This window comes from Carassius carassius, chromosome 14 (assembly GCF_963082965.1).
Source record: "Carassius carassius chromosome 14, fCarCar2.1, whole genome shotgun sequence".
NCBI classification, from domain to species: domain Eukaryota; kingdom Metazoa; phylum Chordata; class Actinopteri; order Cypriniformes; family Cyprinidae; genus Carassius; species Carassius carassius.
The window spans coordinates 32,369,433-32,386,629 of record NC_081768.1 but is presented as its reverse complement, the minus strand read 5'-3'; the positions used below and the strand labels follow the sequence as shown (position 1 = coordinate 32,386,629).

General features: G+C 44.3%; 1 protein-coding gene across 2 annotated transcripts in view; it reads right to left on the bottom strand.

Annotated features, from left to right (window-relative positions):
* Positions 1-17,197, bottom strand: part of ppp1r21 (protein phosphatase 1, regulatory subunit 21) — a 55,964-nt gene that overhangs the window by 34,044 nt on the left and 4,723 nt on the right. For both annotated transcript variants that reach the window (XM_059566891.1, XM_059566890.1), the window contains exons 5-11: positions 14,316-14,480; positions 11,380-11,438; positions 8,625-8,719; positions 8,085-8,137; positions 7,734-7,883; positions 6,715-6,816; positions 6,262-6,350 (exon numbers count right to left, since the gene is read on the bottom strand). In XM_059566891.1, the coding sequence (XP_059422874.1) occupies positions 6,262-6,350; positions 6,715-6,816; positions 7,734-7,883; positions 8,085-8,137; positions 8,625-8,719; positions 11,380-11,438; positions 14,316-14,480 (713 nt within the window). The remainder of the gene's footprint in view (positions 1-6,261; positions 6,351-6,714; positions 6,817-7,733; positions 7,884-8,084; positions 8,138-8,624; positions 8,720-11,379; positions 11,439-14,315; positions 14,481-17,197) is intronic.

Sequence of the window (17,197 nt, the reverse complement as noted above, 5' to 3'; positions counted from 1 at the left end):
GAAATGATTCAAGCTTTGTGACATGGTGCATTATCCTGCTGGAAGTAGCCATCAGAGGATAAGTACATGGTGGTCATAAAGGGATGGACATCGTCAGAAACAATGCTCAGGTAGGCCATGGCATTTAAACGATGCCCAATTTGCACTAAGGGGCCAAAAGTGTGCCAAGAAAACTTCCTCCACACCATTACACCACCACCAGCAGCCTGCACAGTGGTAACAAGGCATGATGGATCCATGCTTTCATTCTGTTTACGCCAAATTCTTACTCTACCATCTGAATGTCTCAACAGAAATCATCAGAGACTCATCAGACCAGGCAACATTTTTTCAGTCTTCAACTGTCCAATTTTGGTGAGCTCGTGCAAATTGTAGGCTCTTTTTCCCATTTGTAGTGGAGATTAGTGGTACCTGGTGGGGCCTTCTGCTGTTGTAGCCCATCCGCCTCAAGGTTGTGCGTGTTGTGGCTTCACAAATGCTTTGCTGCATACCTCGGTTGTAACGAGTGGTTATTTCAGTCAAAGTTGCTCTTCTATCAGCTTGAACCAGTTGGCCCTTTCTCCTCTGACCTCTAGCATCAACAAGGCATTTTCGCCCACAGGACTGCCGCATACTGGATGTTTTTTTTTCCCCTTTTCACACCATTCTTTTTAAACCCTAGAAATGGTTGTGCGTGAAAATCCCAGTAACTGAGCAGATTGTGAAATACTCAGACCGGCCCGTCTGGCACCAACAACCATGCCACGCTCAAAATTGCTTAAATCACCTTTCTTTCCCATTCTGACATTCAGTTTGGAGTTCAGGAGATTGTCTTGACCAGGACCACACCCCTAAATGCATTAAAGCAACTGCCATGTGATTGGTTGATCAGAAAATTGCATTAATGAAAAATTGAACAGCTGTTCCTAATAATCCTTTAGGTGAGTGTAAAAACCATGGTGGCTGTCCTCCAGCGGCACCACCCGTATTACTCTGCTCAATAGAGAGGTTATTTCCTCCTTTAAAATCCGAGCTGACAAACTGCAGACGATTACCTTGTTCTATAGTGGATAATACCCAAGGGTGTACTGCGCATGCGCGCGTACTCTCTGCGTGAGCAGAGAGCAGACTGCTGTAGCTCCTACTCACTGAAGACAAGGAGGCGCTATCTAGCATATATAGTATATATCTAGTAAATATATACATTTTTGTTTACATTTTCACACAAGTCTGTGCCCTTGGCCCACTGCCTGGATGCACAGGGAACATTTTAATTTCTTTCAAATAGAAACACTTGAGTAAACTTTCATCCTCTCTCTTGCATAACCCCGTGGGTGGAGAGGGGAGAAACAACATGTGGGGCACTGGGTGAACTGGTGCCAACACTCCAACAAGAGAACTTCCATCCTTTGAACATTTTTCTTGAATCACACCGATGCTTTGGCAGAGGGGGGTAACAAGACTCCTGTCTCATGTAGAAGGGTGCTACAGAGACTCCGTGAGTGCTGTATCCATGTTTTTAACCCAAAGCAAGACCACAGGTTAGGTCACCCGTCACTTTTTCCCTACCTGAGGGTTAGTTGGGCAATGCTTAGCCGCTACTGCTGCAAATGAGGCCTTGCCTCTGGGATGGGGCTGTTATGGGTGAACCTCCCTCTGCATTGACTGCTGAAGTGGGGGAGGCTAGGGTTTCTGTACCCTGACTGACCCTCCCTGGAAGGAGAGGCAAACCCTAGACGCATGGGTTGTGGTGGCCGAGCAATCTGCTTCCTGGGAAGACAAATTTCAAATACTTTCCCATGCAATGATGCAGATCTCTTCCAACAAAGCTGAAACGGGTGACCCAGCATCAGTCTGTCTCCCCATCTCGTCCATGAGCTCAGCTTGGTATGCTGTGATCCGTGAGGTGGCATTTAGGCTCTGACAGCCACGGCACAGGATCTGTAAATTTTTTGAAAAAGACAAGCAGACAACCCTGTAGCGCGGAATCTCTGTGACACATACTGGGATGGCTGATAGCAGCTGCTTGACTGGGGAAGCACACGATGGCAGCCTCTTCCCATCATAAAAATCCCTCTCTATACCCTGACCATCTTGCTGATATGGCCAGTCAATAGACAGTTTAGCAGCCACTCTTCTACACATTTCAATAAGGTCCAGTTCCTCTGGCATGGTGGGGGGACTCACTGATCGTACTACGAGGCCTGGAAGAAAGATAGGAGGGAGGATAGCGTCCTCTTCATCATCCTCCAAATCCTCCTCTAAGAGACGGGCAACCATCTCATCATCTTCATCCTTCTCTTTGTCCCAAGCCAAAGGGAGTGATTCAAAGAGGATGAGAGTCTTTAGATGAGATCATCGACCCGAATGAACATGTACGAGAGGGATCTTTCTCTTTCGCTGTGCTACTGGATGGGCTCTCAGTCGTCATAATAGAGAAGCAAACACCGAGAGATTACATTATCACCACAACGTGCCTCTCGATAACGGGTCTTACCGCAAATTATTCCCGTAAAATGCGCCGGGAACGTACCAATCCGTACACTACTTAACGTGAAGAAATAATTAAGAGAAAACACTGTAACCGCTCAAAGAAAATGAGAACCCACCTTGACGCGCTGGACCACACTGCTAAATAAAAAACAGCAGAAAGAAAAAATATTCACTGTAACAGAGAGTATTTTCCCATCCAAAAAGCAGCCGCGTTTGGTGACGTACCTAAACGTCGGCTCATCCTTGAACAGTTTAGCGGCCACTCATCGAGGATTTGCTGAGGATAGCTTCCAAAAGATCCTCACAGGGAAGAGAACGAGAATGAAGTGGGCACCGTTTATGCAATGGTATATATTGGAGAGACGGGACTCCCTCATCACCTTCGTGATTGGTCTGTCAACCAACAGAAGTGGTGTAATTGGTGCTTCCAGGATTGATTATGTCCGAGGCGATTCCCATAGTGAGATACAAAACGAATGTTTGAAAAAGAACAGCTATGTCTTACAATCATTAATATGATCACAGAAATACTGGGATGAATATCACACTGCAAATCCAAGCAAGTGCAATCTCAGCCATTCATCACCAGTGTTTTTCAAGAAACACTGAGTGGTCAAAAAAAGAGGTTTTTTTTTTTGTTTTGTTTTTTGTTTTTAAGTGCTAATATGCGATGTACTTAGTGCAGATTTAGGTTTCCAGGTAAAGCACAATATGACTGTCTAACTGAAGGAGTTCTGATAAGTTGCTGTGAACCCACTATTTCCTAAGAATGTGTTGATTAATGTAGACTGATGTTGTTCTAATAACTTCATTTAATAATAAAGTACCGTATTTTTCGGACTATAAGTCACACCTGAGTATAAGTCGCATCAGTCCAAAAATACGCCATGACGAGGAAAAAACATTTATAAGTCGCATCGGACTATAAGTCGCATTTATTTAAAACCAAGAACCAAGAGAAAACATTACCGTCTACAGCCGCGAGAGGGCGCTCTATGTCTTCAGTGTACAGTCGTGGCCAAAAGTTGAGAATTACATAAATATTAGTTTTCAAAAAGTTTGCAGCTAAACTGCTTTTAGATCTTTGTTTCAGTTGTTTCTGTGATGTACTGAAATATAATTACAAGCACTTCATACGTTTCAAAGGCTATCGACAATTACATGACATTTATGCAAAGAGTCAGTATTTGCAGTGTTGGCCCTTCTTTTTCAGGACCTCTGCAATTCGACTGGGCATGCTCTCAATCAACCTCTGGGCCAAATCCTGGCTGATAGCAACCCATTCTTTCATAATCACTTCTTGGAGTTTGTCAGAATTAGTGGGTTTTTGTTTGTCCACCCGCCTCTTGAGGATTGACCACAAGTTCTCAATGGGATTAAGATCTGGGGAGTTTCCAGGCCATGGACCCAAAATTTCAACAATCTGGTCCCCAAGCCACTTAGTTATCACTTTTGCCTTATGGCACGGTGCTCCATCGTGCTGGAAAATGCATTGTTCTACACCAAACTGTTGTTGGATTGTTGGAAGAAGTTGCTGTTGGAGGGTGTTTTGGTACCATTCTTTATTCATGGCTGTGTTCTTGGGCAGAATTGTGAGTGAGCCCACTCCCTTGGATGAGAAGCAACCCCACACATGAATGGTGCCAGGATGCTTTACTGTTGGCATGACACAGGACTGATGGTAGCACTCACCTTTTCTTCTCCGGACAAGCCTTTTCCAGATGCCCCAAACAATCGGAAAGGGGCTTCATCAGAGAATATGACTTTGCCCCAGTCCTCAGCAGTCCATTCACTATACTTTCTGCAGAAGATCACTCTTTCCCTGGTGTTTTTTTTGGAGAGATGTGGCTTCTTTGCTGCCCTTCTTGACACCAGGCCATCTTCTAAATGTCTTGGCCTCATTGTGCGTGCAGATGCGCTCACACCTGCCTGCTGGAATTCCTGAGCAAGCTCTGCACTGGTGGCACTCCGATCCCGCAGCTCAATCCTCTTTAGGAGACTTGAACCTCTTTCCTTGAAGTTCTTGATGATCCTATAAATTGTTGATTTAGGTGCAATCTTAGTAGCCACAATATCCTTGCCTGTGAAGCCATTTTTATGCAACGCAATGATGGCTGCACGCGTTTCTTTGCAGGTCACGATGGTTAACAATGGAAGAACAATGATTTCAAGCATCACCCTCCTTTTAACATGTCAAGTCTGCCATTCTAACCCAATCAGCCTGACATAATGATCTCCAGCCTTGTGCTCGTCAACATTCTCACCTGAGTTAACAAGACGATTACTGAAATGATCTCAGCAGGTCCTTTAATGACAGCTATGAAATGCAGTGGAAAGGTTTTTTTGGGATTAAGTTAATTTTCATGGCAAAGAAGGACTATGCAATTCATCTGATCAATCTTCATAACATTCTGGAGTATATGCAAATTGCTATTATAAAAACTTAAGCAACAACTTTTCCAATTTCCAATATTTATGTAATTCTCAAAACTTTTGGCCACGACTGTAGACTACAGGAGCACTGAGCAGCATAGAGCGCCCTCTCTCGGCTGGAGACGGTAATGTTTTCTGTTAGTTCATTTCTCTTGGTTCATGTCAAATTAATTTTGATAAATAAGTCGCACCTGACTATAAGTCGCAGGGCCAGCCAAACTATGAAAAAAAGTGTTACTTATAGTCCGGAAAATACGGTTTGTAGTGCAGCACAAAGACTTTATGATCATTGTGAAACTGCTGTTTATTGTGCTGCAGCGGAAGTTATAGGTTTAATGCGGGAGAGACGAGTGAGTTATTTATGGCTGGTGCTCCTGTGATACAACTGTCCTGTGTTCTGATTAAAAGACAGAAACTTTAGCTGTAGGGAGGACTCGCTTGCATAAGTGTTTTTGTCTTTTATGTTATTATTATAAGAACGGATTGGAGCACTATACTGTTTTATGTAAAGGTGTTGTCAATGGCAGCGCTGGCTAACTGGCTCAAGGACTCCTCTCTGTGCCAATCACAACAGGCTTGGCCAGCTGACCAATCAGAGCAGAGTATGCTTATGGAAGGGAGGGGTTTGCTCCAAACTTGCTTGGAACGAATCGTTTAGAAATCACTGGCAAATGACTCTAATATTATAATGTATATTCCGAGAAAATTACTGTTTTCTGTCCTTAGATGCATTTAAATCTGCTGTAGGGGACTCCAACACAATATTATGACACTTTAAAATACCATATGACCTGCTGTTTAAAGGTAGGACATTTTTTCGTACGAAAGAGTGCATTCCTTATGAATAGAGTTAGATTTCAGTTTTAATGTAAAAAACCATATTCTCCCGCTGCTCCGATGGCTCAGATGACTGTTCTGTGTTTCTGTGACACATGACCACACACACACACACACACACACACACACACGGGAGCTAGTTATTAAGGGAAGGTCAGGGCTGCTGCCGAGGGCTGTCTTATAGAATGTTTTTAATTAAAGTGATCGCCCTTAATGTGATTTTGGCAGAGGGGACACCCAACAAAGGAGTAAACTCTGTGAAAAAAATGTGATTGGGCTAGTTTTGAGTAGCAGTCAGCCTTGTTTTGTGAACCTGGCAACCCTGGGGAAAGTATTAAAAGAATTTTAAAAAAAAACAAAAGAACTGAGGTTGGAAAATTACAGTTTGAGGTTGTGAATTCTGGTTTTCCCAGCCCTGTTATATACATGTATGTGTGTATCTGTATATGTGTGCAGCTGACTGAGCCACGGGCTGCTCTCGGTGTGCTTCTGTCGAGGTGAAGCTGTGAGCGGTCGAACCTCTGCAGCTGGTACGGCAGGATCTTCTGCAGGAAGCTGCTGTAGGAGGAGAAGGATCTGGAGAAGTCCTGCAGCTTGACCAGTGTCTCCTGCAGACACAGTGAAACTGGAGTCAGTGTGTGTGTGAGTGTGAGAGAGAGTGCTCTTGTTTCTGTGACATATCAGGACACAACTCTGTATAATGACATGGGTATGACACAGGTATTACAAGGAGAGGGTGACTTATGAGGACATAACCCATGTCCTCATTTTTCAAAACGCTTATAAATCATACAGAATGAGTTTTTTTGAGAAAGTAAAAATGCACAAAGTTTCCTGTGAGGGTTAGGTGTAGGGTTGGTGAAGGGTCATAGAATATACAGTTTGTACAGTATAAAAACCATTACGCCTATGGGATGTCCCCACTTTTCACAAAAACAAACATGTGTGTGTGTGTGTGTGTGTGTGTCTCACCAGAGTGGTGATGCCATCCTCTGTGATGCTGTGATGCAGCTGCAGCAGATCCTCCTCTAGTGGACGCAGGTACGAGGCGTTCTCGTGCAGATACTGAGAGAACTGCACACAGACACATGCTCCGCTTACACAAATCAGTAGATTCAACATTACAAGAGCGCTTTAATTCAACACTGAAGCATAATCAACACATCCTGCTTGGCTTACAGCTGCAGATTCAGCCTGAGTTACGGCCAGCTATTTTAAAGGGGTCATATGATGCGATTTCATTTTTTCCTTTCTCTTTGGAGTGTAACAAGCTCTTGGTGCATGAAGAAGACCTGTAAGGTCGCAAAGACTAAAGTCTCAAAATCCAAAGAGATATTCTTCATCTACCACTCCCCCTAAAACTCATTCAAACACGCCCCCACGTCTACATCACTGTGTGGAAATATTTGTATATCGCCACCCAGATGTTCACGCAAAGAAAGAAGACGTTCCTTTTATTCTCTGTTGCCACCGGAGCCTTTTTGTGGAGAACATAACAGTACATGTTGAGGGGCGTAACACTTGACGTATTCAGCCAATCACAACGCACTGGATAGCTGGCCAATCAGAGCACACCTCACTTTTCAGACCATGAGCTTTGTAAAAATGTATGTGTTTCAGAAAGCAGCGCATAGAGGAGAAACAATAATGTACAGTATGTGGAGAATGTGTTTTTTGAACCTTAAACCACAAAAACATTTAATTTACTCCAAATACACAAAATAATGTTCTTTTTAGCAACATCATATGACCCCTTTAACATTCAATCCTTAAAACATACTAGCATCTGTTCACTTATTTTAGCTACTAGTATCTACTCCATTAAGTCCTAGAACTAATTCTTTATCTACTAGTCATTTAAAAAAATGACTTGTTTATTATATAATAGTACGTATTATTGAATACTAGACATGAATTATTAGATACTAGTTCTCATTCATATTCACACAGAGTAGGAGTGAGTGAGTGATCAGATGCAGTGAGTGCTGTACCTTCAGGTTGACGGGTGAGATGGCCTCGATGGAGGAGTCCAGAGGATAGATGTGGACTCTCTGCTCGGTGTATGAATGTAGGTTCAGCAGAGCCGAGACCAGACTCTGAACAAACCCCAGAGCCTGAGCCGCCACGTCACGCGCCTTCAGCTGCACACACACACACACACGTCTATACTGCACTTCGATAATGTGACTAAAATAGGAATACTCCACATGTCGATTTGTGTTTACTTTGAGTATGACATTAGCCAGAATGATGTAATCAAATATCTCTTTACATGGTAGATTCTTAATCATGTTCAAGTCTGAATATTGTTGTCTCTGTAAACGTGACAGCATTCCTCTCACCTGATGCCTTCTGTTGTGCAGAGGAACATTCAGACTGTTGTAGTCACTCAGCTCTGCAGGAAACACAATACTCACAGTGACACACACGTCCAAACAGTGTGTGAGTGTGTGTGAGTCTGTGTGTGTGTGTGTGTGTGTGTGTGTGCATGCGAGTGTGAACGTGTGTGAGTGTGAGTGTGTGTGCCTGTGCGTGAGTGTATGTGTGTGTATGTGCGTGGGAGAGCGAGTGTGTGTGTGTGTGTGTGTGTGTGTGTGTGTGTGTGTGCGGGAGAGCAGGTGTGTGTGTGTGTGTGTGTGTGTGTGTGTGCGCACGAGAGTGTGTGTGTGTGTGTATTTGAACGGGAGAGTGTGTGTGAGCGAGCGTGTGTTTTTTGTGTGTGTGTTTGTGTGTGCGAGAGAGCGAGTGTGTGTGTGAGGGAGCGAATGTGAGTGTGTGTGAGAGAGTGAGTGTGTGTGTGAGCAAGCGTGTGTGTGTGAGTGAGTGAGCACATGTATGCGAGCATGTGTGTGTGTGTGTGTGTGTGTGTGTGTGATACTCACGAGTGTCGTTGAAGGGCACTTTCTCTTGGATCACACTGCTGCTGTGCTTTAACTGACTGCTCACTTCACTCTGGTACTTCCTCAGCTGCTGCTGACTGGCACACACACACACACACACACACATCAGCTATTCAACATCACTGTCACAGCTATATGTAATGGAGGAGGTATTTCAGAAGACATCTGAGTGAGAAGTGACGGCTGATCTTCATCGAGCTGCGCGTGGATCTGCTTCGCACCTCGGTGTATTAAATGGTCAGTAGTACTATATATTTATTCAATGCCACGTCAGCATCTTAGGCTATTTTCATTGCAAAAACCGAAAAATAAATACAAACCCAATTCCAACAAAGTTGGGACACTACAAATTGTGAGTAAAAAAGGAATGGAATAATTTACAAATCTCATAATCTTATATTTTATTCACAATAGAATATAGATAACATATCAAATGTTGAAAGTGAGACTGAATGAAATGTCATGCCAAATATTGGCTCATTTTGGATTTCATGAGAGCTACACATTCCAATAAAGTTGGGACAGGAAGCAATAAGAGGCCGGAAAAGTTAAATGCACATATAAGGAACAGCTGGAGGACCAATTTGCAACTTATTAGGACAATTGGCAACATGATTGGGTATAAAAAGAGCCTCTCAGAGTCTCTCAGAAGTTAAGATGGGCAGAGGATCACCAATTCACCAATGCTGCGGCGAAATATAGCCATATCAGAAAGGAGTTTCTCAGAGAAAGATTGCAAAGAGTTTGAAGTTATCATCATCTACAGTGCATAATATCATCCAAAGATTCAGAGAATCTGGAACAATCTCTGTGTGTAAGGGTCAAGGCCTGAAAACCATACTGGATGCCCATGATCTTCAGCTCTTAGACGGCACTGCATCACATACAGGAATAATACTGTAATGGAAATCACAACATGGGCTCAGGAATATTTCCAGAAAACACTGTCAGTGAACACAATCCACTGTGCCATTCACCGTCTCCGGCTAAAACTCTATAGGTCAAAAAAGAAGCCGTATCTAAACATGATCCAGAAGTGCAGGTGTTTTCTCTGGACCAAGGCTCATTTAAAATGGACTGTGGCAAAGTGGAAAATTGTTCTGTGGTCAGACGAATCAAAATTTGAAGTTCTTTTTGGAAAACTGGGACGCCATGTCATCCGGACTAAAGAGGACAAGGACAACCCAAGTTGTTATCAGCGCTCAGTTCAGAAGCCTGCATCTCTGATGGTATGGGGTTGCATGAGTGTGTGTGGCATGGGCAGCTTACACATCTGGAAAGGCACCATCAATGCTGAAAGGTATATCCAAGTATAGAACAACATATGCTTCCATCCAGACGTCGCCTCTTTCAGGGAAGACCTTGCATTTTCCATCATGACAATGCCAGACCACATACTGCATCAATTACAACATCATGGCTGCGTAGAAGAAGGATCCGAGTACTAAAATGGCCAGCCTGCAGTCCAGATCTTTCACCCATAGAAAACATTTGGTGCATCATAAAGAGGAAGATGTGACAAAGAAGACCTAAGACAGCTGAGCAGCTAGAAGCCTGTATTAGACAAGAATGGGACAACATTCCTATTCCTAAACTTGAGTAACTTGTCTCCTCAGTCCCCAGACGTTTGCAGACTGTTATAAAAAGAAGAGGGGATGCCACACAGTGGGAAACATGGCCTTGTCCCAACTTTTTTGAGATGTGTTGATGCCATGAAATTTAAAATCAACTTATTTTTCCCTTAAAATGATACATTTTCTCAGTTTAAACATTTGATATGTCATCTATGTTGTATTGTGAATAAAATATTGACATTTGAAACTTCCTCATCATTGCATTCTGTTTTTATTCACGATTTGTAGTGTCCCAACTTTTTTGCAATCGGGTTTGTACAAGTATAGCAAATATAAAAAACAGCAAACAAACAAGTTATATTACATATGATAAGGATTCTAAAACTTTTCATAGCAAAAAATATGCGAAATAACTAAGTGAGTTCACTAAATAAGCGTTACATGCATTAAAAGCAGGACAGTCCAATAAAGCATGTTTGACAGTGTGACTGAATATGTTCAATCTGAGCACCTTTCAGCAAACATGCACAAGTCAGTCTTGTATGACCTCTCTGATAAATACTTGATCTAATCTAGGTTTACAAGAGATCACAAATTTCCTGTTAGGTGTAACTTATAGTCCGAAAAATATGGTATAAGGATTAATAATAGATCTGATCTCTGAGGAAGTGTGTTTACTTCCTGATTAAAGGCATCTTTTGCAGCTGTTTCCTGAAAGCCCATCACGGCCTGGGCCTTCAAACCCTCTGTGACTATAGGAAGATGTGAAGGATACTGACTTCCTGTGTCTGTATACATGAGGATGAACTAAATTCATACTGATAATAGGCTTCTTTACAGTAACTTCCAAGGAAGTGTGTTTGATTTCAGATGTTCATATTTAAAACCTCTAAATGTGGTTTGATATGAACACCGAAAGGTCTGATGCCTTTTGGGGTTGCTCTAATACAAATGAATATATTTGCGGTTAAAGCTGGGTTCTTTGTATTTGCTTTTAGTTTGCCAGCTTCGGTGCACAAACTGTGGCCTGGTGAAGCTCTGACGCTCCCAGAGCAAGCCGTGATGAATCATAAATTACACTCCATCAGTGGGAGCGGATAAGAAGAAAGTGGATCATACTACACAACAGAAACACAGGATCATCAGTGAATGTGAATACTCACCATTCTTCAGTGTGGATTCGACAGTCCTTGGCTTCTCTTTCCAGCGTCTGAGCCTTGACCTGACACCATTGAACAGACACATTTACACCTCCTCATGCACATACACACGTCATCATCAACCACATATCAGGAGCACCAGCGTTGGGTTAAAACAGCCGTCTGAGACACACTAGATCAGAATGAAAGTCTCCAAAGTGATTTAAGTGTTTTCTTTTCTCATAAGGTTATGCCCTTCTCATTTTACACTTCATGCATGTGGACTGAGAGAGATCGGACTAGCGTCTGTCCTCCGGGCCCCGTCAGGTAGGGCTGTCGCGGTTAAGAAATTTCCCCTGCGGTTATTATGGGTGGCTCAATAGCGCGATATGCGGTATTACCGCCGGTTTTTTTTTTTGTTTGTTTTTACAAAGCTAATTTATCCTGATTTTGCTGCATACAAAGCTCTATCGTTGAGTTATGTAGCATATATTGTTGCTTTTTTTAACTGACAGAGACGTTTTAAAACATTTTTATTTATTGTTAAATGCCAAACAGCAACAAGAACATGCGTTTTCCAATATATATATTTTTTTTTTTTAAGAAATCAAGTTCTAACATGTATTACATGTATGTGCGCGCGACTTTGGACAGCAGCGGAAATCTAGACTGATTATCGGGTCACCACTGGCCCACCAGGACAGTGGATTCGCGCTGGAGTCGATGCACTCCTCATGCAGATAGTGTGTGAGCTCGTTATCTGCTCACGCTCTCTTGGGTATGGGCACTGACACAGAGGTTGTCTGTGACTTCAGCAGGTATGCCTGTTACTTTCACGGCTGTATTTTACAGATTTCGCAAAGGCTTCAGCTACTCCTAACTGTTGGCCGGTCACAGCTGGTCTTTTTGATGTTGCTCCGCGATCTGATGCTTGAGGGGGCAGCTGCGCTGGATGACAGGGGACACTCGAAAACGCTTAACATGGCTTAATGTACTAAGACAGTGATATTAACAGACCAAACTCACTAAAAATCATACTAATAAAGTATACTATCTATAAAAAATCAGATGAGCCCTGAATATGAATGCAACTCGTTTAATAACACGTTAAGCCTTTTCCTCCCATAGACAACCGTTATAAGAAAACGCTTAATGTGGCTTAATGTACTAAGACAGTGATTTTTAAAAACCAAACTCACTAAACATTATACTAATAAAGTAGTATACAATGTATAAAAAACAAAACAAAAAAACAGATGATCCCTGAATGAATGCATGTCGTTAAATAACACGTTAAGCCTTATGATTGTTTTCTATGAGAGGAAAAGGCTTAACGTGATATTAAACGCGCTGAATTCATATTCAGGGATCATCTGATTTTTTGTAGATAGTATACTTTATTAATATGATGTTTAGTGAGTTTGGTCTGTTAATATCACTGTATTAGTACATTAAACCACATTAAGCGTTTTTCCCGTTAAGTGTTTTAGAATGTCCCGATGACCTCAAATTAGATGTATTGCAGTGCCACAGGAACCTTTTTTGAAGCACATTTTGCATATCGGCTCATCTATATTCGCTGGCTCGTCCTTTTCATTGGGTTGAAAGCCAAAATGTTCCCAAACTGGCAACGTGACATTAGGTTTTGGGACGAGATCGAGCGCCTCCCATCGTTTCAGCCGGCCTATTCAAAACTAACGAAGCACCATAAAGCTACAACGGCTCGCGAGAAAATTACAGTCGTGACCATATTGTATCATTAATATAATTTATTTAACATTGAATGCACAGTGACAAACTGAAAAAAAAAACCCAATAAGGCCACAGCCTCATAAAAAAAAAAAAAAAAACCAACACTGCGGTTGCCGCGGTTTCTGCGGTTGCTATCTTTCCTCTGCGGTTTGCTTGTCAATAGCGCGGTATTACAATTTTGCGGTTATCGCGACAGCCCTACCGTCAGGTATATTTGTGAAAATAGGTTGTCATGTCCATTATTTTGTCATTCTCTTCTGTTTACTTCACTTCCTGTTTCAACACTATTTGGTTTCAATTTCATTGTTTTCTGAATATGTCATTGTTAGTTATATCGTAACACACACACATTTTATATATATATATATATAACATATACACGATATGTGGTAGTCATGTGCATCTCGTCAGTGAAGCGCTTCTGAGATCATCTGAAGACCAGAGTCCCTGCAGCTCAATATACAGAAGATTGAACTGCTTTCATTCATTCAGCGTGACTAATAAACACACAACTAACACAATTAGAGGTCGACCGATATCTAGGGTGGACCACACTGTCCGATACAGATTATTTAACCGATAGTTTTTAAAATGTACACTGAACAAAAACTAAAATAGGGCTAACTTTGGTCATAAGTTTCACTGAACACTATTGGTAACGACAGAACTTGAGACTGTAGTTGATTTTGGGAAACGCACCTCTGTTCAGCGCAGCGTCACGTGTCTAAACACACAGCACGTGCTGTCAGTGATTCAGCCACTAGAGGGCGCTCTCACATTGTATGATGAACACAGAGCCTTCTGATCCAGCAACAGACTCAACCAGGGAAACTATCAGCATGGCTCTTTGCCGACAGCCGATTGTTCCAGCAGTTTAGACAGTTAAAACATGTTATTAAATGTGGTATTTTCACCTGCTTTCATATGGAGCAGCATTTATTACACAGAGCTGTATTCACTGAGAAGATACAGCTGTCAGAATGTCAAACTATTTCTTCAAATTCATGATCGTTTTCATGCTTTGGTTTTGCGTGTCTTGTCAGTGAACTACGGCTCTGTGTAATGAAAGCTGCTCGGTCTGAGAGCAGGTGATGGAGATTCACTACTGATCACAGAACCACTTCACTGACGAGATGATCATCATGTGATTAATCCTGCAGCACTACTAGTGAACACAGTGGGTGTCAGCATGTGAATGTGTCCCTGACCTCCAGAAGGGCTTTGTCGTTCTGCAGTTTCTCGATGGCGTCGGTGTATTTGCGGTTGAGAGCGTCGACGACGGCCTGATGCTGCTCAGACTCTTTCTCCAGCTGATCTAGCCGCGCTTTCAGCTGAGCCTCCTGAAGACGGTACTGCTCATCCGCTTCATAAAACTACAGACAGAAGAACAACATTATCAGCAGCTGAGCTCTGAAGCTCTCCATTCTGACTAGGGCTGCACGATATTGGGAAAAAATGACATTGCGATATTTTATTTTTCTGCGATATATATTGCGATATTTTTTCTTACAAACAAAAATGGGGTGAGCACACTTACATTCTCATTTCGTGTTGTTTGAAAACGGCTCTCTCTCTCTCTCTCTCTCTCTCTCAATTCAATTCATATTGCTTTATTGGCATGACATACAAAGGTACATATTGCCAAAGCATTGTACATAGCAGAATAGAAACAAACAAAACAAAAATACATATATATTCATAAGAAAAAAAAATTACATGCAAAATAAATCCATATACATTTCTATAAACATTGATGGTACTTCTAATGTACTCTCTCGCGCGCGCGCTCTCTCTGTCTCGGTCTCTCACGCGCGCGCTGTCTCTGTCTCTCTCGCGCGCGCTGTCTCTGTCTCTGTCTCTCTCGCGCGCTCTCTCTGTCTCTCTCGCGCGCTCTCTCTGTCTCTCTCGCGCGCTCTCTCTGTCTCTCTCGCGCGCGCTCTCTCTGTCTCTCTCGCGCGCGCTCTCTCTGTCTCTCTCGCGCGCGCTCTCTCTGTCTCTCTCGCGCGCGCTCTCTCTGTCTCTCTCGCGCGCGCTCTCTCTGTCTCTCTCGCGCGCGCTCTCTCTGTCTCTGTCTCTCTCGCGCGCTCTCTCTGTCTCTGTCTCTCTCGCGCGCTCTCTCTGTCTCTGTCTCTCTCGCGCGCTCTCTCTGTCTCTGTCTCTCTCGCGCGCTCTCTCTGTCTCTGTCTCTCTCGCGCGCGCGCTCTCTCTGTCTCTGTCTCTCTCGCGCGCGCGCTCTCTCTGTCTCTGTCTCTCTCGCGCGCGCGCTCTCTCTGTCTCTCTCGCGCGCGCGCTCTCTCTGTCTCTCTCGCGCGCGCTCTCTCTGTCTCTCTCGCGCGCGCTCTCTCTGTCTCTCTCGCGCGCGCTCTCTCTGTCTCTCGCGCGCGCGCGCGCGCGCTCTCTCTGTCTCTCGCGCGCGCGCGCTCTCTGTCTCTGTCTCTCTCTCGCGCGCTCTCTCTGTCTCTGTCTCTCTCGCGCGCGCTCTCTCTGTCTCTGTCTCTCTCTCGCGCGCTCTCTCTGTCTGTCTCTGTCTCTCTCTCGCGCGCTCTCTCTGTCTGTCTCTGTCTCTCTCTCGCGCGCTCTCTGTCTCTGTCTCTCTCGCGCGCGCTCTCTCTGTCTCTGTCTCTCTCGCGCGCGCTCTCTCTGTCTCTGTCTCTCTCGCGCGCGCTCTCTCTGTCTCTGTCTCTCTCGCGCGCGCTCTCTCTGTCTCTCTCGCGCGCGCTCTCTCTGTCTCTCTCGCGCGCGCTCTCTCTGTCTCTCTCGCGCGCGCGCTCTCTGTCTCTCTCGACAATCATGCAGATAGTCATGTAGTGTTAGCAAGTGTAAAAACACATGGTCAGAAATAGGGCTGCACGATGTGTCGTTTAAGCATCGATATCGCGATGTACGAATCCACGATAGTCACATCGCAGAGAGTCACATCACAGAGAGAGCGCGTCACAGAGCGCGTCACAGAGAGTCACATCTCTGTCTCTCATTCGCGCGCGCGCTCTCTCTCTGTCTCTCTCACGCGCGCGCGCTCTCTCTGTCTCTCTCGCGTGCGCGCGCGCTCTCTCTCTGTCTCTCTCGCGCGCCGGCGCGCGCGCTCTCTCTGTCTCTCTCGCGCGCGCGCGCGCTCTCTCTGTCTCTCTCGCGCGCTCTCTCTCTGTCTCTCTCGCGCGCTCTCTCTCTGTCTCTCTCGCGCACGCGCGCTCTCTCTCTGTCTCTCTCGCGCGGGCTCTCTCTGTCTCTCGCGCGCGCTCTCTCTCTGTCTCTCGCGCGCGCTCTCTCTCTCTGTCTCTCGCGCGCGCTCTCTCTCTCTGTCTCTCGCGCGCGCTCTCTCTCTCTGTCTCTCGCGCGCGCTCTCTCTCTCTGTCTCTCGCGCGCGCTCTCTCTCTCTCTGTCTCTCGCGCGCGCTCTCTCTCTCTCTGTCTCTCGCGCGCGCTCTCTCTCTGTCTCTCTCGCGCGCGCGCGCTCTCTCTCTCTCTGAGCCTGTTAAACTTGCATGTGGTTTTCAGTCCTGTCAATTATAAACTTTCACTCTATGATGGTTAAGCTGTGCAATTAATCCGCGAATCACACCGTCAAGGGCAGGGGAGTAGCTGGCCCGTACAGTTAATGAATAACGGATCAACTACGACAGCCTACATCGCACATCCTGCGATGTGACTATCGTGGATTCGTACATCGCGATATCGATGCTTAAACGACACATCGTGCAGCCCTATTTCTGACCATGTGTTTTTACACTTGCTAACACTACATGACTATCTGCATGATTGTTCTTAGTTATATTGTGTATATGGAGAAAAAGAGAGGACCAAGCACCGAACCCTGAGGCTCCCCGCTGCTTAACTTATGTGATATATCTCCCTTTTGTCCAGCAGGGTGCAGGTTCCTAACACGGTGACCTAACTACTTGCGACAAGTTTCCTATTGTTGATTTCAGTATGGCTATAAGGTCACGCAAAATGATATTCAAACTCAAATAAGGCAGGTTTAACTTTGAATAAAGCACATAATCACCTGAGATTATCTACGTTCATATAGTTTGAATGCTGTTGATCCAGCCGCAGCGTCGCAATAATAGAAAATAGAAACGGTTTCTAAAATA